Genomic DNA, 22,111 nt, shown 5'->3' with positions numbered 1-22,111 from the left:
CTGTCCCCTATAGTGAAAAGGACATCTTTTTTGGGTGTTAGTTCTAAAAGGTGTTTTAGGTGTTCATAGAACCGTTCAACTTCAGCTTCTTCAGTGTTACTGGTTGGGGCATAGGCTTGGATTACCATGATATTGAATGGTTTGCCTTGGAAACGAACAGAGATCATTCTGTTGTTTTTGAGATTGCCTCCAAGTACTGCATTTCGGACTCTTTCGTTGACCATGATGGATCATTTTTCCAAAATTCACCTATAGATCCAGTGCAGGCTACATGCATCACCATGCTTGTTTTTGGCAAAAATTGGTAAGCTGACTCTAAAATTTATATGAAAACCCAAAGAACCAAGACTAGCCAATATGATTTTGAAAAAGAACTAAGTTTGAGAACTTATATGACCTAATCCCCACATTTACCACAAAGATTTTTTTTTTTTACCATAAAGATTTGTAATCAGGATAATGTAACACTAGCCTAAAGACAGAGGTTGATCAGAGGAATAAAACAGAGTTCAGAGATAAAGCCATGCATGTGCTCAATTAAGTTTCAGCAAAAGTACTAAAGTAATTCAATGGGAAAAGAGTCTTTTCCACAAATGGTACTGAAACAACTGTATGGTGTTAGGTAAGTACCTAGATTCTTTCTTCACAGAAAAACTAACTTGAAATGGATCACAGTGCTAAATGTAAGAGCTAAAACTAAAACCCTTCTAGAGAAAATCACAAGAGAAAAATCTTTGTAATCTTAGGCTAGGCAAAGATTTCTTAAATACAAATAATGGCATACTGATATATTGGACTACATTAAAGGTAAAAATGTTGCTTTTGGAAAGATTACTAAGAATGAAAAGAAGCTACAGACTGGAATAAAATAATTGCAAAACCCATATCTAATAAAGAACTTATATTCAGAATATATTAAGAATCCTTAAAAGTAAAAAAGAAAACCAACACAATCTAAATAACTGGCAAAAGAAACTTTAACAGAACTAGGTAATGAAGACACATGAATATGTATGAAGATGGATATGAAGAGATGCTCAACAGCATTATTCAGTGTGGAAATACAGTTTTAAAATACAATTATTTACTATTATATTTTATAACTATAATATATTCTATATATACTACATAGAATGACAAAATTTAAAAGGCTTTTAATACTGATAGCTTATGGTGAACGGTGTGGGATTCGCGATCTCTGAAGAAGATTCAGCTTCGGGACCAGGGACCAGGCTTGATCACTCAAGAGTTTTTGTGTAGCAGAGTTGTATAAAGTGAAAAAGGGATAGAGAAAGCTTCTGACATAGACATCAGAAGGAGGATGGAGAGTGCCCCCCCGCAAACCCTGCTAGTTTTAGCAAGCTGTTTTATGTCTGTTAGGAAGTTATTAATCAGATAGGAGAGACACCTCAAGGCTGAGGGAAGTTTCACCAGGCCCCTCTCCCACAACATGCATTTTTGAGATAGGATGGCACGAGGTGTGTCATCCCCCAGCCATAAAACAATTGATATGAGTACTGGTTTGTTGAGCTATTATCAGCCCAAGGTTTGAGAAAAGGAAAAAAGTTAGGCTTAGGTGAAACCATTTTGAAGAAAGGCAAATTCCAAAGCAAATACATAGTCACATTAACATAGTTTAAGAAAAATATTTCCATAAGAAAAATGCATTGGTTAGCTCAAGGTTTGAGAAAAGTTAAGTTCCGGTGGAACCAGGTGTCTTCATAGCAAAAGAGACACTTGCAGCCTATTTCCTCTTTTTGGAGATGCCTGGCCTTCCTGCCTGTTACCCTGTCAATACCAAATATTGGAGAAGAGCTAAAGAAACCGGGACGCTCATATGTTATGAGTGGGAATTTAAAATGACACATTTTGCAAGGCAGTTTGGCAGTTTTGTAAAATGTTATGCATAAACTTACCACATAACCTAGCAATTCTGCTTCTGGGTGCCTATCCAAGTGAGATGCAAATCTATGTCCCCACAAATATTTGTACATGAATGGACATCATATTCATAGCAGCCAAAACCTAAAAATAATCCAAATGCTCCTCAACCAGTCAATGGATAAACAAAATGAATGGGAAACATCTTAAACAAAACATCCCTGTATAATCTTGTATTTCCACACTATGGAATACCATGCTATAATAAAATAACTATTGATACATTATTTTTGGATGAACCTCAAAAACATCATGCTATGTTAAAGAAGCCAGACACATATGCCTACATATTATGTGATTCCATTTATATAAAATTTCTAGAAAACACAAAATTATAGACACAGAAAGCATATATGTGGTTGTGTGGGGTTGAAGATGGGAGCAGATACTGTTTGCACTGCTGTCACAGAGGACTGTCAGATCACTTGCTTTAAATTACTAATTCAGACTGGAATATATGAACTGCTGCAGCCGCTGCTAAGTCGCTTCAGTCGTGTCCGACTCTGTGCGACCCCACAGACGGCAGCCCACCAGGCTCCCCCGTCCCTGGGATTCTCCAGGCAAGAACAGTGGAGTGGGTTGCCATTTCCTTCTCCAATGCATGAAAGTGAAAAGTGAAAGTGAAGTCACTAAGTCGTGTCCGACTCGTAGCGACCCCACGGACTGCAGCCCACCAGGCTCCTCCATCCATGGGGTTTTCCAGGCAAGAGTACTGGAGTGGGGTGCCATTGCCTTCTCCGATATATGAACTAGTCTTGCACAAAATCTAACATGATTTATTTCTCTGCCTCTTTCTTTAGCCTTTGTTTCGTCAGCGGTTCTCAAAGTGCAAAGCTGCCCTAGTGGCTCAGCTGGTAGAGTCGGCCGGCAATGCAGGAGATGTGGGTTCAATCCTTGGGTCTGCAAGATACCGCATCGAAGGAAATGGCAACCCACTCCAGTATTCTTGCCTGGAGAATCCCATGGACAGAGGAGGTGGACAGGCAACAGTTCATGGGATTATAAAGAGCCTGGCACAACTATGCAACTAGCTTGGTCAAAGAGTGGTTCAGGGACTGACTCAGAGTTCCTGCTAGGTTAACACTACTTTCATAATAATTCTTAAGACAATATTTGCCTTTTTTACTTCATACACTCATGAGTGTATAATGAAGCTATCTAGAGCCTGTATGACCTGTATGACCTGAATCACAACAAACTGAATGCAGAAGCAGCCATGAGAATCTAACTTTTTAAAAAAAACCTAAGTTAAACATTAGAGTCACAATTCCACTCTTCTAATTTGGGGGGGGGGCATAGTTTTATCATGAAAATGTGTTATGTTAATATGTAATGGGTTTATTACTGATACTTGAATTGATAACTTTTTAAGTCCTCCAGTTTTTATTTATAATATGGCAAATATTGATAAATAAAACCACATAAATAAAAGCTCTTTAGAATCTTCATTTTTGTGGATATAAAAGATTCCTGAGATAAAAGTTTGAGAACCACTGCTCTTACCTACCTTCCAGTTGGAAGAACTCCTATTTGCCACATTTGACAACACAGGTATTAGAAAGAGAGCTGGGTTCAGGTCTTCTTTGAGAGCTAACTTGCCCTGGTGGCAAAATAATTATCTGCTTCAAGATAAATCTATAGCTTTTAGTTAGGACATCACTTAGAAATGTAACAAATGTTAATACAAGATTTCTTTCTTTTTCTTGGTGATATTTAATGGAAACAAACACAATTCTAGTTAAAGGAGAGGCATAAGAATACAAAGAACTTGAACCAATGCCTAGATAAAAGCCCCTAATACAGATAGTGATTATTATTAGACTATGGCAGTCCTTATTCATTCAGCATGTATTTATTGAATGCCTACCATACACCAGTCTCCATAACTGGTGTTGGCAATTCAGAAATGAACAAAACACAGTCTATCCTCAAGGAGAAAACAAGTCCCCTACACACCAACCTTCAAGTTGCAAAATTTAAAAGATGCAAACGTGTTTTTGCATGTCCAATCACGGAAGGCACAAGTGAAACTGCAGCTTACCCTTTGTTTCCTATTGCTGACAATACTGCAGTTCTACAATTTCTCACCTTTCTTGTTTATCCCCTTGATGCCAGTCCCTGTATGCCAATCTTTACACTCTTCTACCATACTTTTCAAGGTACACTACTATAAGATTAAAAATGTTTTATTTTTGTTTTATGTATAGTTGAGTACCTAGGGTACCTCTGCTGGGTACCTCTGCTGGACTTACAGACAAATTCAATTTATAAAGGTGCTCTGGGAACATTCCTATGCACGGGGCTTGCTGTAAAGCAAAGTGGGGGAGGCAGGAGAATAATGACAAACAGATACAAAATTACAAATTGTGGTAAGAGCTTTAAAAGAAGTGATAGAGATATGAGGCCATAAAGGGGATTTGACCTGATTTTCCGAGTTAGAGAACATGTCTTTGAAGAAGTGCTAGTTGAACTATTTGAAATGCCAGGAGACGTTAAGGAGACACAAGGGAAAAATACAACTGAGGGCATATTCAAACGTCTTTGAAGTAGGAGAAATGATGAGAGATAGCAGTAGCTGAAGCTGGGGCTAGAGTGGTTAAGTAGGAGAACTAGAGCCCAAGCCATCTGAGGCCTATGGATTCTGCCAAGAACATTAAACCTTTATTGTCTGACCTGTGGAGAGTCCTGAGAAGACTTTTGGAGGTGGGGATGGAGCAGGTTATGAGAGGACTAGATTTGTATTTTTCAGAGATTCTTGGCAACTAGAGTGTAGTGGTACCAAAACGAAAAATAAACTATTTACCATATACAGCTATAGCAGCATCCAGGTGAAAAAGATGATGTAAGATCAGAACGGAGTAATGGGAAAACCCGAGAGGTGGAAGAATTTGGGATGTGTTTTGCAAGTAGAAGTGGTGTATTTTTGCCCACAGGAGTGGTGGTTAATGTATCTAACACTAATGGTTAAGTCCAACACTCTTAAGTCCAACACTCTCCCCTGCAAGATTAAGTAAAAAGGTTATTGAGACGTTGCAAAATTTGCCCTGAGTCCCCCGTGAGGGTCTGGGTCCATGGGTTATCCCGGAAGCTCAAACTGCGTATACACTGCCGGGATCTCCAGCTCTACTAAATGACTCACGAGATTTTACCCCCTGGAGGTCAGTGGCTTCTAACAGCTCTGTTTCCGGGCAACGCCATTGTCGGGCGCTCTGGGCGGGGGAGGGGTAACTAAGGACAACGGCCGGAAGAGAACTCCGGAAGAGAGGGAGAGTCAGACGGGGAAAATGGGCAGCACGTGTCGTGGCCCAGGCCATCAAGAGTGATTCGAGGGCTCCGCACGAGAGGAGCGCGGAGGGCAGGAGGGGCCGGAGAACGCCCCTGTGATTGGCGGGCCGGGATACCAGGACGCTTGTGATTGGGCGAGGCCAAGACCAAGGACTGCTTTTTGAACCGCGTAGGGTTCTGGGTAGCAAAGACCTTGGAAGGGTCTTAACTGAAAGGGGGAGGGGGAAGGTCGCCAACAAACGGCTGAGCTCACAATCCGTCCTGGGACCAGGCCGGGGCGTCCCCCTCCCCCCATGGAGAGAGCCAGGCCGGAGCAGCCGCCTCAGCAGCGCCAACTGCCGCGGGCGACCCCGCCGCGCCCGCTGCGCCCTGCTCGGCCCCCGCTGCCCGTCGAGGGCGCCTCCTTCCGGGCAGCGGCCGCGGAGCCCTCTCCGTCGCCGCCCACCCCGTGCGCGGCCGCCATTGCGACCGTCGCCTCGTCGTGTGGGGAAGCCTCGGCGTCGGGCGTACAGCCAGGGGCACGACGGCTGCTGCAGGTGAAGCCGGAGCAGGTGTTACTGCTGCCCCCCGGGCCACCACTGCCTCAGGCCCGGGAGGAAGGCGCCGCCACTTCTCCCGCGCAGGCGCGGCTGCTGCACCTGAGGCCCGAGCTGCTCCTGCTGCCGCCGCCGCCGCCCCCAGCGTCTGAGGGCGTCCCCTGCAGGCCTGAGTTGCACCCGTTGCAGCCCCGAGCGTTGCACGTTAAGGTGGAGAAGCAGGAGCCGGGATCCGGCTTGGATCTGTTGGCTGGGCCTCGGAGGGCCGTCGAGGCGTGCCCGAAAACCTCCAGGACGGTGAAGGCAGAAGCCTCCGGGCCCCTCAACAGCCGCCGAGGGGACGAGAAGAAGGGCAAGTTGGAGGCGGAGGAGATCATGAGCTACGCAGCAAAAGGCGGAGAAGGCACAAGCCTGGCAGTCCTCAGAGAAGGAGTCATCAAAACGGAGGCGCCTGAGAGACTTCGAGAGGACTGCAGGCTCAGTACAGAGCCCGCGTCCAATGGCCTGGCTCATGGCAGCAAGGATGTCATCCTGACCCAGCCGTCCAGTGCCTTTGGGCCACATCAGCAAGACCTCAGGGTCCCTTTGACTCTTCACACCGTGCCCCCCGGGGCCCAGATCCAGTTTCAGGGACCTCCACCTTCAGAGCTGATACGATTGACCAAGGTCCCGTTGACACCAGTGCCTATTAAAATGCAGTCCTTATTGGAGCCTTCTGTAAAAATTGAAACCAAAGATGTCCCGCTTACGGTGCTTCCCTCAGATGCAGGTATTAGACGGCAGGGGAATCAATCTGGTTTTCAGGCTTCGTCTGTTGCCCCATAGCTGACATATCAGCTGTTGAGAAGCCTAAGCTAGAAAAATAAAATCATGGACTCAGGGCAAAGTCTGCACAGGTATCACTTCTGACTTGTACGTATACTAGTAAAATACACTAACACGTTCAAGATTCCCAAACATTAAAAATAACCTATTTTTTTAAAGGCCCATTAAATAAGATTTAGGTGTGGCTAATGCTTATACACAGAAATAGTCTTTGTAGGTAAATACAACATTCTCAGTTTATATTGCTGCAGATAATCAACATTTTAAAATGTTGTATTATAGTAGCTCAGTATTTTTACGTGTATTAATAAAAATGTTTAAGAAAAAATAGGGAAGTTTATAAAAGATTTAGAAATGATTTATCTTTTTTAAAAATGAAGAGTAAGCATTTTCTAGGAGATAAGACTACATAATTAATTGTAACAGTATTCTAAAAGCTAAGGACTTAGAGAAATTCGGAAAATGAAAGTAAAAGTTTTCAAATAAAGGACCATAATTACAGTAGTAACAATTACAAGTAGATATCTTATTTTTATCTATTGTTTCCAAATACATAGCTAGAAAATTCTTTAAGATTTAGTTCAGACAGAATATTATGCCAGTAAATGTGGAAATTCATATTAATCTTCACTTTATATTTCACTAATTTTATATTTACTGTATTTGTTCTTATTTTCTTTATTGATTCTTCCTTCCCTCCCCACCCTCTTGCTTTTTCACCTTTAGTAGTTTTTAAACTTTGTTTTCATTTTCTAAAGGAGAGAAAGGGAAACCTTTCTTTATAATAACTTGTTTCATCCTTTGTGCATTTTAGAATTTTATATGTCAAGTGACCTTAAGATAAAGAGTAACAATATATGAAATTTATATACAGTGGCTTTTGATGAATTATATAAGAAATGTGACTTTAAACAGCTTCCTTTATTGTAATTTCAGTTGCCCCTGTGACTTTCAAAAAGTCACCTTTATTATTTTCCTCTTTTTTCCCAGGACATGGGACTAGTGTTAATGACCCACCTTGGCAGGTGCTTCACTTTAATAATGAAATATAACTAACATTATAGTATTATAAGTATTTTTGCTTGAATGAGCACTCCAGCGGCATGTAAGTGAATTCCTTTAAACTTTTAGGGTACACCCACCTAGTGCTAGAATTATAGACATGAATAAGTTATAGTTCCTGTTCCCCATTAATAGAATATTTTTAATGGGAAATAAGCCAAATGTTAATTGTTGTTAGAGGCATTACTATAACTCAAGGAAGTAATAAGCCAGCATTTTACAGTGTCTTCAATAATAATATTCTTTCTGATGAAAAGAACAATCATTCTAAACCACAGTTTAGAATGCTGAGTTCAAGGGTCATGAGGAATTCTGGAATACTGGCAGTTCTTTGGCTATATTGAAGTGAATATTTTCTCCGTATATTTAAAAAGTAAATATAGTTGGAGGTGCACTTCACTTTAAAATTGTGTGTGTGTGTCACATTAATTTAGTCTTTTAATTTTTGTCATGTAGGAATACCAGATACTCCCTTCAGTAAGGACAGAAATGGTCATGTGAAGCGACCCATGAATGCATTTATGGTTTGGGCAAGGATCCACCGGCCAGCACTAGCCAAAGCTAACCCAGCAGCCAACAATGCAGAAATCAGTGTCCAGCTTGGGTTAGAATGGAACAAACTTAGTGAAGAACAAAAGAAACCCTATTATGATGAAGCGCAAAAGATTAAAGAAAAGCACAGAGAGGAATTTCCTGGTAATCAAATGAAATGAACGAAGCCTCTTTCTGATTTCTTTTAAATTTATTTATTTAGGTAAAGAATAGGTTAGGATGAGATTGAAAGACAAAATGTAATTTTCTTATGGTCTGATATGTACAATAGAGAAAATTATGGCTAATATTTTAGTAATGATTGAATTGATACTGGACATAAGTTTTCTTAAACAGAACAAAGTAGAACAATATCTGGTCTCATATTTGCCAACTAATGCAAACCTGATCTGGTCTTACATTTGCCTACTGATGCAAACCTGGGGATATACAGTTTTACAGTGGTTTTGATTTAATTTAAAAATATAAATTTAATGAAGGTGAAGATTCAGAGTTCTGTGCTATGGTATTTCAAATGTATTAGAAAATGAAGTGTTCAGATCGTAGCAACAGAAAAAATACGCAGGGCACACTGCAGGCATTAGCACCAAGCTCCATTTTAATATTATATGGTTATAAGAATCTAGTCCTGCCTCCTGCCTGATAAATTTATCCTCATCATGATATATTTTGAAATAAATTCTGACTTTCTCCCCAGCAGTGAGGACATTGTTATTAAGCTTGGTAAAAACTTAAATATGTGTTGGTATGACCAACACACTGTGCTTAGAGGGAAGAGAATTTTTTTCCTAAAGTAATAGCAGAGAGGTTCAGGCTGGGAATGGTTAGAGTAGTGGTCACAGGGGACCAGTGATTCTCTTGGTTGTACAGTGGCAACAACTGCCGTAATTCCATTTTTCTGAGTTTAGAAGGAATTGGGTGGTTTGTGGATTTGGAGACTGCCAAGTCTAAGAGAGTGACTTTTCCTAAAGAAGGCATAAAAATAGTGACTGGTCATTAGTAGCTGCTTCATTGTAAGACGTAGATAATTGTATCTTACAGAAAGTGAAAAAATGAGAGGAGACAAATAGCGTCTTACTGGGGCATTTTTTTTAATAGGTAGAAGAAAAACTTTGGAATTAGACTCGGTGCCTTTAATGTTGATTTTACTGTAAAGTCATTATGTGTCTTTGGAGAAAAGACATTTGCTCTTGGTCTTCCTTTGAATTATTAGTTAACAACATTGGCCACTAGCTAGGAGCCATGTGGGTAGATATGCTGAAATGCACAGAAATAGTATCATAGAAGTGGAAAAGATACTTTAGACAACTAAGACTTAGAAGTGTTTTGGACTTTTAATGTGAAAAGAACTATTTAAAGGCTAAATAGGATTTGTAGGTTCAAATTAAAAATGGTTAATCTTCTTCTCCAGGTTGGGTTTATCAACCTCGTCCAGGGAAGCGAAAACGCTTCCCTCTAAGCGTTTCCAATGTATTTTCTGGTACCACACAGAATATCATCTCTACAAATCCAACAACAATTTATCCTTATCGCTCACCTACCTACTCTGTGGTAATTCCCAGCCTACAGAACACCATCACTCATACAGTTGGTGAGTTGGTTTTGTTGTAGATTATAATTTTTGTAATGGCTTATGTGATAATTTTAACTTGAAATTTTGCTTCTTATAGCTTAAGAGTTTAAACAACAATATTAAGAAAAAAAATCAAAAAGTGAGAAACTGAAAACATTAAATCAGAGAAGGAAAAATTTCAGTAGACATCAAAGTCCTTGGTTTGCCAGACTAGTAAATATTCCATGTCAGACCTTTTAAGCAAATCAGGATAAGTCCATAGATTATGCAGATAATGCAGGAAATGACTGAAGTAATTCAGTGGGAAATAGGAATGTGTTTTTTAGTTTTAGCATAAAAGAATGTCTTGCCGATGAGGTATGAGGCATCCTGTCCTGGAATTTAATCATGGTGACTGACCTGTTAAGACCTTTTTTTTTTTTGCTGCTCTAGAAAATCAATGTAAGTAATCTATCTTCTACCAGATATTTGGTTCATTATATTGTTTTTCCCTAAAATTTCTCCTCTATTATCAGTTCTTTACAACATTCCTGTCTTTTGCTTTTAAGAACCCCAAATTGAGAATTTAATATCTTAAGAACTTTTATAGGGCTATCCATCATTAGTTTGTTCTTCCAGAGCCTATTTTAGTCATCTCTTAGGCAGAACTTTGTACATTCCCTGCTTACTATCACTTGTCCTAAAACTGCTGTTCTTTCCAGTTTTAAAATTGACTTATTAGGAACTTAGGCATTTTCAGTTTTTTTTTTTTTCCCTGTGTATCATAGTCATAAATACCAACAAGGCCACATCAAGAGTATCCAGACTCCAGGCAAAGAAAGCTGATCCTATCACCCTGTTCCTCTCCCAGTACCTTTGCTATTTTGTAGTATCTCTTTTAATTCTATATTCAAACTGGGTTTAATTATGCTTTTTAAAAAAAACAAAAAAACTTACCTTGGGTAATGTTATGTTATTTATGATTTACGCTTTTATCATCTATGTTTCTTCTCTTTACACCTTTTTTTAAGGCTTTTCTTCCATGTCATTCTATCCACAGTTAAATAAATGCTGTATGTTTTCTCTTCTCAGAAACACATTTATCAATGTTCTTAACTTGAGGCAGCTCACATTTTAATACAATATATTAACTTTATGCAATTCTGAGCAAAGGTTTGGCAAAACATTGGTAGAGCTCTTACATTCATGATGTTTTATGTAAGTATGAAAAGCAAAATAGGAAACCACATACAAAGTAATCAAATCTAGGTATTTTTTTGTTGGCTTTTTTCTTTTTAAATTTCTCTTATTTCTTCTTAGGTAGTATCAGTGAAGATTTGTTTCTTGGACCTCAAATTATAAAAAGATCATTATCTTTTATCTATAAAATTTTGGAATTCTTTCCCCAGGTATATATACAGTTATATGATAATCAGTTCAGTCAGTCTCATCGTGTCCGACTCTGTGACTCCATGAATTGCAGCACGCCAGGCCTCCCTGTCCATCACCAACTCATGAGTTTACTCATACTCAAGCCCATCGAGTCAGTGATGCCATCCAGCCATCTCATCCTTTGTCGTCCCCTTCTCCTCCTGCCCCCAATCCCTCCCAGCATCAGGGTCTTTTCCAGTGAATCAACTCTTTGCATGAGGTGACCAAAGTACTGGAGCATCAGTCCTTCCAGTGAACACCCAGGATTGATCTCCGTTAGGATGGACTGATTGGATCTCCTTGCAGTCCAAGGGACTCTCAAGAGTCTTCTCCAACACCACAGTTCAAAAGCATCAATTCTTCAGCGCTCAGCTTTCTTCACAGTCCAACTCTCACATCCATACATGACCACCAGAAAAACCATAGCCTTTGTTGGCAAAGTAATGTCTCTGCTTTACTACTTGCAAAGACAAGTTCACTACTTCTGATAACCTGGTATTATGTTGACTTTCCAAAAATGCTTTGGATTAACATTTTTGGCAAACCATTTGTATCTACTTCATCCAATATTTTCTCAGTTCTAACTTTTGAGTTTCTTTAAAGCTCTTAGGTTAATGCCACCTAAGATCTCATATATTCATTTTATCAATTTGGATTAGAACATTATGTGAACTTGCCATTATACTGCATTTGATGTAATATTTTTAAACTATCTGCTGCGAAAATGAATTAGGTTCAGATATCTTCTTAAGGTCTTCTTTAGTAGGAAGTGGGTTTTGAGTCTCTCTGTTCTTTCAGTTGACTTTTACACCATAATGACTCTCCCACTGATTCCATTGAGTCTCTTCTTTCTGTAAAAGTATTTAAAAAGTCACTTACTATTGATTTTAAGGTCCCACAGATGTAATTTCTTCACTTTTCTTTTAAACTGTCTAATTTGTACTTGCATCTCACTTAGACACTTCGGCTTCTTTTTCACAGATTTGGACGAGCTCTTCATTTGTGGGCACTCTCTAAGTTGGTCAAGCCTCCCTGGTGGCTCAGACAGTAAAGAGTCTGCCTGCAATGTGGGAGACCTGGCTTCAAACCCTGGCTCAGGAGGATCCCCTGGAGAAGGGAATGGCAAACCACTCCAGTATTCTTGCCTGGAAAATCCCATGGACAAGGAGCCTGGCAGGCTACCACCCATGGGGCCACAAAGAGTCAGACACAGCTGGACGACTTCACTTTCACTTTGATTTGGTCAGTTAGCCGTAACAACTTTTTGATTTTTAAGGCACATTTTTTTCCTTCTGGGTTTTTAACATTAACATATAAAATAACCTTCATTCTATAAACTTTTTATTTTAGTTATCCCTATCAGTCTTATTTTCCTAGCCAGTATTTGTAGTTCCAAAAATCTAATTTTGTCTCTCATGTTTAATCCCACATATTGAGCTTATCTCCTGTTTCCAGTTTCTGAAAGTACTTACAGCTTAATAGTCCAGAATACTTTTTAGATACTTCCTTTTATCAAATGTCTTTGATGCCAGTTATGCCAGCATTTTAATTTTATATTAAATTCAGTTTGGTTCAGTTGCTCAGTCATGTCCAACTCTTTGCATGCCACTCCATGGACTGAAGCATGCCAGGCTTCCCTGCCCATCACCAACTCCCGGAGCTTGCTCAAACTCATGTCCATCGAGTCGGTAATGCCATCCAAGCATCTCGTCCTCTGTCGTCCCCTTCTCCTACCACCTTCAATCTTTCCCAGCATCAGTGTCTTTTCAAATGAATCAGCTCTTTGCATCAGGTGGCCAAAGTATTGGAGCTTCAGCATCAGTCCTTCCAGTGAATATTCAGTACTGATTTCCTTTCAGATTGACTAGTTTGATCTCTTAGCAGTCCAAGGGACTCTCAAGAATCTTCTCCAACACCACGTTCAAAAGCATCTATTCTTCGGTGCTCAGCTTTCTTTATGGTCCAACTTGCATATCCATAACATGACTACTGGAAAAACCATACCTTTGACAAGATGGACCTCTGTTGGCAAAGTAATGTCTCTGCTTTTGAATATGCTGTCTAGGTTGGTCATAACTTTTCTTCCAAGGAGCAAGCATCTTTTAATTTCTTGGCTGTGTCACCATCTGCAGTGATTTTGGAGCCCAAGAAAATAAAAGTCTCTCACTGTTTTTAGAGTTTCCCCATCTGTTTGCCATGAAGTGATGGAATCAGATGCCTTGATCTTAATTTTTTGAATGTTGAGTTTTAAGCCAACTTTTTCACTCCTCTTTCACTTTCATCAAGAGACTCTTTTTAGTTCCTCTTCACTTTCTGCCATAAGTGTGGTGTCTTCTGCATATCTGAGGTTATTGATATTTCTCCCAGCAATCTTGAGTCCAGCTTGTGCTTCATCCAGCCTGGCATTTTGCATGATGTTCTCTGCATATAGGTTAAATAATCAAGATGACAGCCTTTACATATAAAGGCTTTATGTATACAGCCTTTACATATTTCTTTCCCAATTTGGAACCAGTCCATTACAAGTCTGGTTCTGACTTTTTCTTGACCTGCATACAGGTTTTGCAGGGGGCAGGTAAGGTGGTCTGGCATTCCTTTCACTTTAAGAATTTTCTACAGTTTGTTGTGATCCACAGTCGAAGGCTTTGGCATAGCATTAAAGCAGAAGTAGATGTTTTTCTGGAACTCTTGCTTTTTGTATAATCCAACAGATGTTGGCAATTTGATCTCTGGTTCCTTTGCCTTTTCTAAATCCAGCTTGAACATCTTGAAGTTCTTGGCTCGTGTACTGTTGAAGCCTGGCTTGGAGAATTTTGAGCATTACTTCACTAGCATGTGATATGAGTGAATTTGTGCGGCAGTTTGAACATTCTTTGGGATTGGACTGAAAACTGACCTTTTCCAGTCCTGTGGCCACTGCTGAGTTTTCCAGATTTGCTGGCATATTGAGTGCAGCACTTTCACAGCATCATCTTTTAGGATTTGAAATATCTCAACTGGAATTCCGTCACCTCCACTAGCTTTGTAGTGATGCTTCCTGAGGCCCACTTGACTTTGCATTCCAGGATGTCTGGTTTAGGTGAGTGATCACACCATCGTGGTTATCTGGGTCATTAAGATCTTTCTTGTATAATTCTTCTATTAAATTGATCACGTTTAATTTTTTAAAGGCTTCTAGAAATCTGGTAGAAGCTATATTTATTTTAGGCTGGCTTTCAGATGTTAGTTTTATATATTTATGAATTTTCTGGTGAGATTATTTCATTCTTTACATTTTATTACTGCAACCTGAAATGAATTTTCCTTATTACATCTAAACTCAGTTGATATCTTTTACTCTTCTGAATTCATACATTTTCTCTAAATTTTGACATTAAAAATGTTTACTACTATTTTAATTTTTTGGTCATAGACATATAATATCATTTTGGTTTACCCATCTCTTCTTTTTTAACAGAAATGAAACAAAGAACCTCCAACATTCTAATATTTTTGTAATCCAAAAACAATCTTATCTTGTCCTTGTCTTAAGATCAATTCTTGCAAAGTTTTATGTTCAGAAGAAACAAAGATAGGGCTTGCAGATTCCTTGAAAAGTGATGTAGCTCATTATTGTAGGTTTTCTTGTGGAGCAAAGGAGGAGGAATCATATGGCTCAAACTATACTAAGTCTTCTTAGGGCTCCTCTTTACCATTTCTCTCCCCAAAGCCCCACCGTCCTTAGCAGTTATTTAACTGTTATTCCCAAGTCTCCGTTTTCCATCTCTGTCTCTATGTCTCCGACTCTTACCCTATTTCTCTCTCTCCTCCTTTTTCTGTTTCTCTCTTCTTAGTCATATGCTGGGCTTCCTATCCTTTTTCTTGTAGAGAAATTTGATCTGTCCTCAGTTTCTGCCATTCCCTACTCCTTTCTGTTCATCCCAGTCACACAACAAAAGCCTGGTTACATCCTTCATCCATTCAGCACAGGTAGTGGAGTCTTCTTTAGGAATGGGTGAGAGGGATTTGCGAAACTATGGACAGCTATTAATAACTAATTTTTTTCTTTTGTTCTTATCATAGTGTACTATAGGTCTAAAATTCTGCTCTTTACCTCATGTTACAATTAGATAATGCTAGCTGCTTCAACAGTCTCCTAAACATAATGGTTTAAACAGAATCAAGGTTTACATTTTTATGCATGTAAAGTCCAAAACAAATATCTCTGACTTTCTTCCAAGGGATTCATAGACACAGGTTTCTTCTACCCTATGGCTCTTCCGTCTTTGATATGTAGAATCCAAGTGTGCATGAATTTGCAGAGGGAAAAGAGCATGGAGGATTGTACATGAGAGTTTTTTATGGTCCAGTCTCAGAAGTGGTATACAACACTTACTTCATCAGTTAGCTTGAACCACATGACCGCTCCTAACTGCAAGGCAGGATGGAAAATGTAACCTAGCTGTGTGCTAGTAGGAGAGAAACCAAGTGACTGGATAGTCTTTTCCATACCTTATCTACAGTGTGATGTATTAGATCTCTGCCCTTTCCACAAGTCTTCCCTATTCACTGAGTTTATCAGTGATGATTAGGTGTTGTAGGCATTAACCTCTCGGTATAGCAACCTGAATTTTGACATTTAGGACATCTTTATTATACTTCCATATAACTTTCTATGTATCTGATTTTTTACCTCAGGTCAAAAATATTAGTTGCTTGGTAAATGTTTAAGTAAATGAGTGCATGATTTTATGACCTCATGCTTCATTGGTTCCCTTTATTTTATAAAAAATATCTTTGGTAGGAAAGGACATTTGATATCAGCTAAAAGATTGAGTCCCTTTCTTCTTCAGTAACTGAAGTAACTACAGCTCCTATAATTTTTTGTTTCCTTTGCCTAAAAAGAGCATATTTCTTTTTTGAGGACTAAGAGCCAGGAAGATTGTGCATGAGAGTTTTTTTTATGGGCCAGTCTCAGACGTGGTAGACAACACTTCTTACTTAACTTCATACTGCATAGGAAAAGAAATCTGCATCAGAGGTAGATTTTAGGAGCAGATGTCTTGAGTGCAGTGATAATTCAGTAAATAAAACTTTGAGAGATTTTACAAGTCAGCCTGGTGTAATATGTATTTAGAGGAGGAGATTTTTTTGTACAAGATCAGAGATAGAGGTTCTGTCAGCTGTAAGCTTGTTTGTTTTTTCTTTCATCTAGTTATACATACCTTTCTTAACTGTTATTAACCAGGTTCTGTGCCAGATAATGGGGCTACTACTATGAATTAAACTGTTCCTGCTCTTGAGTTCCCAGTTTTGTGATTGCGGTAAGGGTGGCAGACCTGCAGATTTACACTATTTTTATAATATGTGATAGATTTATAGTTTCTGAGGGAACATGAAGAAGGAGATTACTTTATGCTTGATTAATCAGAAAGGCCTAAAGCCTGTGCCTCACATATGGGAGGCTAGTCCATTTAACCCCATTAACTGAGAATCATGACAGCTTTATCTGTACACTGTGTTGCCTCTATTTCACTGGGTCAGAGGCCATCTTGAAGCAGATGGATATAGCTCTTCATTCCCTACCTCCAGGTTTAAGGGTGATTGTTATTTGACTTACCTGGAGAGAAGGAAGGAGAGGAACGTGTTACCTGGCCAAGACTGAGAGAAGATTGACAATCCTTTTGGCCTCTGACAGAAACATTTCTAACCATAGAGTCTATTCTTGGACTGCATCTTCTATATTAAGAGACGTAACTGCACTGAAATAAACTCGATCATGAATCTATTACTTTGGCTTCTCTCTGTATTTCTTTGGAGAAGTTTAGTTAAATTTAGGCTAAATGTGTCTTTTGAGTAACTTAGTAACTCAGTCAGCAGTCCTTCTTCTTCAGGATCAAAAAGATAAAATACATGATTATTTTAATTGCCTCTAAAAATTCTACTATCTCTATCTTGCCATGCTGCAATAATATTCTTTCCTATTTGTCACAAATTGCTGACCTATGGCAAGTCATAGTCTCTTTGGGGAATTTCCTTATGTATTCACATTGGATGCAATAAAGCAAAATAATTTTACTGATGGTTTCTTTAGTTTTTTTCAATTAAAAATGTCATTCATAATTTAGTTTATCATAGAGTATAGAAATTTAAAAAATGACCCATACTGTTATGATTAAACATCTATTAATACATAAAATTGATATATTTAGAGAACAGAAAATTCAAATAGTCCCAATAGGTATAAAATGAAAGTCTGGCTTCCCATGGCCCTGTCTCCTTTTCCAGATGACCATCTTTTTAAAAGGAACCACTATCAATAGTTTCATATTATTTCTTTTAGAAATATTTATATATATATATATATACCAGCATTTGTATTTGTCTTTCACTGACATTTTATTCATTGATTTATTCATCCAAAAAATATTTTTTTAAGGACCTATTCTGTGTCAGGCAGAATTTTGAGCCCTGGGGATATAGTAATGAGCAGAACAGAAAAGGGCATTTAGAATCTAGGTGGGAAAGAGAGACAAGAATGTAAAATAAATGAACAAGATGGCTTCAGTTTGTTCAGGATGTTATGAAATAAATAGAGTGGTGATGTTCTTAGGTAAGATGATTAGTGGAAGCTTCTGGTTATACAGTTCATTAAGTTCTGCTGAAAAAAGGAAAAATAAAAAGTGACTCAATACATGCCTGACCTATACTGTTTTTATTTCTGAAGGTGACTCTCCACCAACCATCCAGCTGCCCACACCTGCAGTCCAGCGTCCAAGCCCCATCACGCTTTTCCAGCCCAGCGTCTCCAGTTCTGCCCAGGTGGCTGTCCAGGCTCCAAGTCTGCCCCTCCACCCAGCACTCCCACCCCAGCGCTTTGCTGGGCCCTCCCAAACGGACACTCATCGGCTGCATTCTGGAGTCAGTCGCTCTGTGAAGAGACCCACTCCTGTTTCTCTGGAGAGCACCAACAGGATTCCAACTAGTGCAAGTCCTGCCCATTCCAGATTTGCAACCTCAACCATCCAACCTCCCAAGGAGTATCCCAGCGTTTCCACTTGTCCCAGAAGTACTCCCATTTCCCAGGCTCCTCCTATCCCACACTCACACGTCTACCAGCCCCCACCCCTTGGCCATCCAGCTGCATTGTTTGGGACACCACCGCGATTCTCTTTTCATCACCCTTACTTCCTACCTGGACCTCACTACTTCCCATCAAGGTAAAGGAACAGTTTATTTCCTTTCCCCTTTCACCTAAAACTATTCATTCATAGTTAATGAATTTTTACCCCTGAAAGCCTCTCTTATTTACTGAAAAAGGAACTTCCTCAATCCTGTTTGGTATCTAAGTTAGTTCAGTGGCTAGATAGGGGCCAACCAGTTGACTTGAGTACATGGAGGGGCTGGATAAGGACTTGGGGAGCCAAGGAGAGTGCATGCCCCATCTTATGGGGCGGTTGCTACCGAGTTCCCGCCTACTGTTGCCACATGAGAATACAGGCTCCAGTGTTGTCAGATCTGATTTTTCTCTTGAAAAAAATCATCAGTTATAAGTGACCTTAAGATCATTTAGTCCAACCCCCTTACTGAATAGTAAGTGTGGTTCTGAAACTTTTATATGTATATAAATCACATGTGATCCTAATAAAATACAGATTCTGAGTCAGTAGGTCTGGGTTACAGTAGGTTCCTATGCAGGGTTACAGTAAGCCGGATATTCTGCATTTCTAACAAGCTCCCAAGTGATGTCAATTCTGTGGTTTGTGGAATACTTTGAATAGCAAGAATATAGAGAGCACTGGCCTAAGAGGTTAAATGACTTGTCCAAAGTTATTTTACCCTCTCAGGACCCTTGTTAATAAACCAAAAAGTTTCTTAGGTAAATTACCAGTAAAAGAAATTATTTTCACAGGGATGTATCTAAGGAAAACAGATTTGTAACTTTTCATTTTGGAGTGATAGAATTTAACTTTGAAAGCATTTTGATAGAGTGGCACTAACCTCTACTTTTCAGTTGCTCTTAAATGTATAAACAGAGATGGTTTCTGTTGAGAATGTTTAATAACCATTTTTTGTTACTTGTTTAGAAAGTAAAACTACTCCCTACTTGGGTGTACCAAAGCCTCAAAGAAGTTTTGCAGAATATGTTATGTTGCTTCAATTTATAGTGGAATTGCTTGCTTTCCAGTCTTTAGATACAGAACTAAAAGTGAAAATAGGGGATCAGATTAGGAGAAAGGGAGATACTGCTGTTTGTGGTTTGTTTTGTTTTCCAGTGGGCTCTTCTTTAACAGCTTTCAGAAGTCTTTTAGTTCAAGAAATCAAACTTTAAGAGACTCCTAAGGCTAGGGGTTGATAATCTCTTCTCATTGCTATCTGTTAGGGCCTGAGATTTTATAGGAATTTTAGAGAATTTTACAGTGGGTTTTTTTTTTTTTTTAAATGTATGAGAATAGTGCTAAGGACATAGCTAGAATTTAATAAATGAGTAGGTTTGAAAAGATCAGCCTTAGTTAGAACCTTGAGGTTCACAAACTAAAATTGGTGAAATTTTATCTTTGTTACATAATTCATTTTGTAGTACAAGAAAGACTTGAACAGTACTTACATTGAAGGAAAAGAAGAGGCATTTAGAATAGGTTGTATAGCACTGTCTTACTCTAGTTGTTATTGTTTTTTCTTTTTAGCATTTTGAGAACTTGGTATTTTTATCTATAATTCTCACAGCAATCCTTTGTTTTTGGCATAATTATCCCTTTACTTTTTCAGATAAAGAAACCGATCAGCTGTTAGATAAATAGCTTTGTTAAAGTCACACAACTGGTAAACGGCAGAGCCAGTAGTCAAACTTAGATTTGCTGTCTGATTTTTAATTCCGTTTTTTTTTTTTCACTGTATCACTAAGGCTTCTCAATATGATGGCTTTTCTTGCTTGGTAGCTATTAGTTGCTAGAAGAGAATGCACATGGAAAATGCATCCTGTATTTTTGAATGGAAAAGTAGTGTAGTCAAGTAGACTTTTGGGCAGGAAATTTTTTTTTATACAATAAATAAAATCATAGGAAATTTATCTTCCTGACTCATGACAAGACTTACAGGATTTGGCTGTTAATTTACAAACCATTGATAACTTAAAGAACATTTTGAAAAGAAACTCTGGAAAAGTATATCCACATCTTGAATGGTATTATTGCTAATTAATAATAATGCTATTAGATGAACCAAATGAAGTGAGTCAGTGGTATTATACTGAATTTTATTTCATGTAAGAATGTCGAAGAAGTATGTCAGCTATAAACATTAAGCTGAATATAATTTTCCAAAACAAGACCAGCCTTATAGTATTGCCTAATTTCCTTTGTAACTTCTACCTGTAATGTGTGTGATGGTAATTTCCTCAAGGATATGGGTAATCTTATTTATGTTTGTTTAGATAATATACTTCAGTAAAATCCAGTCTGGCTAAATAACAGAATTAATTGATTCTTTCTCAGTTTTTCTATTGGCTCTTCTCCCAACTAATAACAGAATCTTTTATAAAGATATTTCTTAAAAAAAAAAAGATATTTCTTCCCTAATCTAATCAAATTACGTATGGAATTATTCAGCCAATCCAATACCATAATTATAATGACATTTGATATATATATATTTGGTAAATATATATCAAATATACATATTTTATATTTTTCCCTGTGTATCTAGAGTAAAAACCAAGGAGCTTAGGCAGTTTAATCAAGGAATCATTTTATGAAACAGAGAGGCACTTAGAAATACTGATCAAATATAGACAGATCAAAAGTTACAAAGCAATTATCCTTAATCCTTGTTTGGCTTATAGACCTGTTAAAGAATTTGATTGAGGTTTGGACCTATTTCCTATTATAATGTACATCTACATACATATACAATATTTTGCCTAATACTTATGGAGGATAGAATTTATAGTTCCAAAACAAGATAGATTCAGCTAATATGGAATACCTTCTGCTATAACTATTATAAATGTTGAATCTAAATATGAACAATTTAATACCTAGCTGAAATCACAAGAAAGGAAAATAAATCCTCCTTTGTCAAAATGACCAATAAGATGAAAACCTGTACAGTGGTCCCGGTGATAGTTTGCAGATTCAGAACTAGTCTCAGCATTTATAAACTTGGGTTTTAATGCCTACGTAAGGAAAGGAAATGAGGTCTTGACTCTGCTCAAGGTGAGGAGGTGAAACTAAAACCTCTTCATAAAGCTGCTGTTGCTGCTGCTTTGTCACTTCATTCATGTCTGACTCTGTGTGACCCTATGGACTGTAGCCTGCCAGACTCCTCTGTCCATGGGGATTCTCCAGGCAAGAATACTGGAGTGGGTTGTTATGCCCTCCTCCAGGGGGTCTTCCCAAACCAGGGATAGAACCCAGGTGTCCCACATTGCAGGTGGATTCTTTACCATCTGAGCCACCAGGGATGCCCCTTCATAAAGCTAAGACCTTAGAAAGGCCTCTCAACCTTGATAAAGAAATAGAAGATTTTTTTATCACTGATCCAGACAAAGCACAAAGGAAACTTGTTTTTATCCAGGGCTATATATGGAAAAAGTCTTCTGTTAGAAATAAAAATTCCAGATTATACTGCACACTGATTGAGAATCTAAAATCACCCTATCCACTTGATAAACTAACACACAAATTAGTTCTGGGATGACTTACCTGGGACAGCTATTCTAAAGGAGATACTTCAATCATTCAAGCCACTTAGGAATGTCCAAAGGGAGAGAATAATTATTAAAGGTGAGCTTCAGCATATAGAACACAAGGAAAGGATTCATTAAGAGCAAGAGTCAGTACATGCTACAAATAGTAAGATTAATACCCAAGAATCTGAAATAACTGAATATCAGTTCAGTTCAGTTCAGTCGCTCAGTCGCGTCTGACTCTTTGCGATGCCATGAACC

The 22,111-nt window shown here is 38.6% G+C and overlaps 1 protein-coding gene across 2 annotated transcripts in view; it reads left to right on the top strand.

The window, feature by feature from the left end:
• Nucleotides 1-5,212: 5,212 nt before the first annotated feature.
• The window catches only part of SOX30 (SRY-box transcription factor 30), a 40,995-nt gene continuing 24,096 nt past the window's right edge, over nucleotides 5,213-22,111 (top strand). The window contains exons 1-4 of one of the 2 annotated variants that reach the window (XM_070465714.1): nucleotides 5,213-6,531; nucleotides 8,106-8,345; nucleotides 9,613-9,792; nucleotides 17,891-18,383. In XM_070465714.1, coding sequence (XP_070321815.1) covers nucleotides 5,520-6,531; nucleotides 8,106-8,345; nucleotides 9,613-9,792; nucleotides 17,891-18,383 — 1,925 coding nt within the window. In that variant the 5' untranslated portion in view covers nucleotides 5,213-5,519. The remainder of the gene's footprint in view (nucleotides 6,532-8,105; nucleotides 8,346-9,612; nucleotides 9,793-17,890; nucleotides 18,384-22,111) is intronic. The other variant, XM_070465715.1, reaches the window with a different exon arrangement.

This window comes from Odocoileus virginianus, chromosome 3, assembly GCF_023699985.2.
Source record: "Odocoileus virginianus isolate 20LAN1187 ecotype Illinois chromosome 3, Ovbor_1.2, whole genome shotgun sequence".
NCBI lineage: Eukaryota > Metazoa > Chordata > Mammalia > Artiodactyla > Cervidae > Odocoileus > Odocoileus virginianus.
This window is presented reverse-complemented; position numbering and strand designations above follow the sequence as displayed.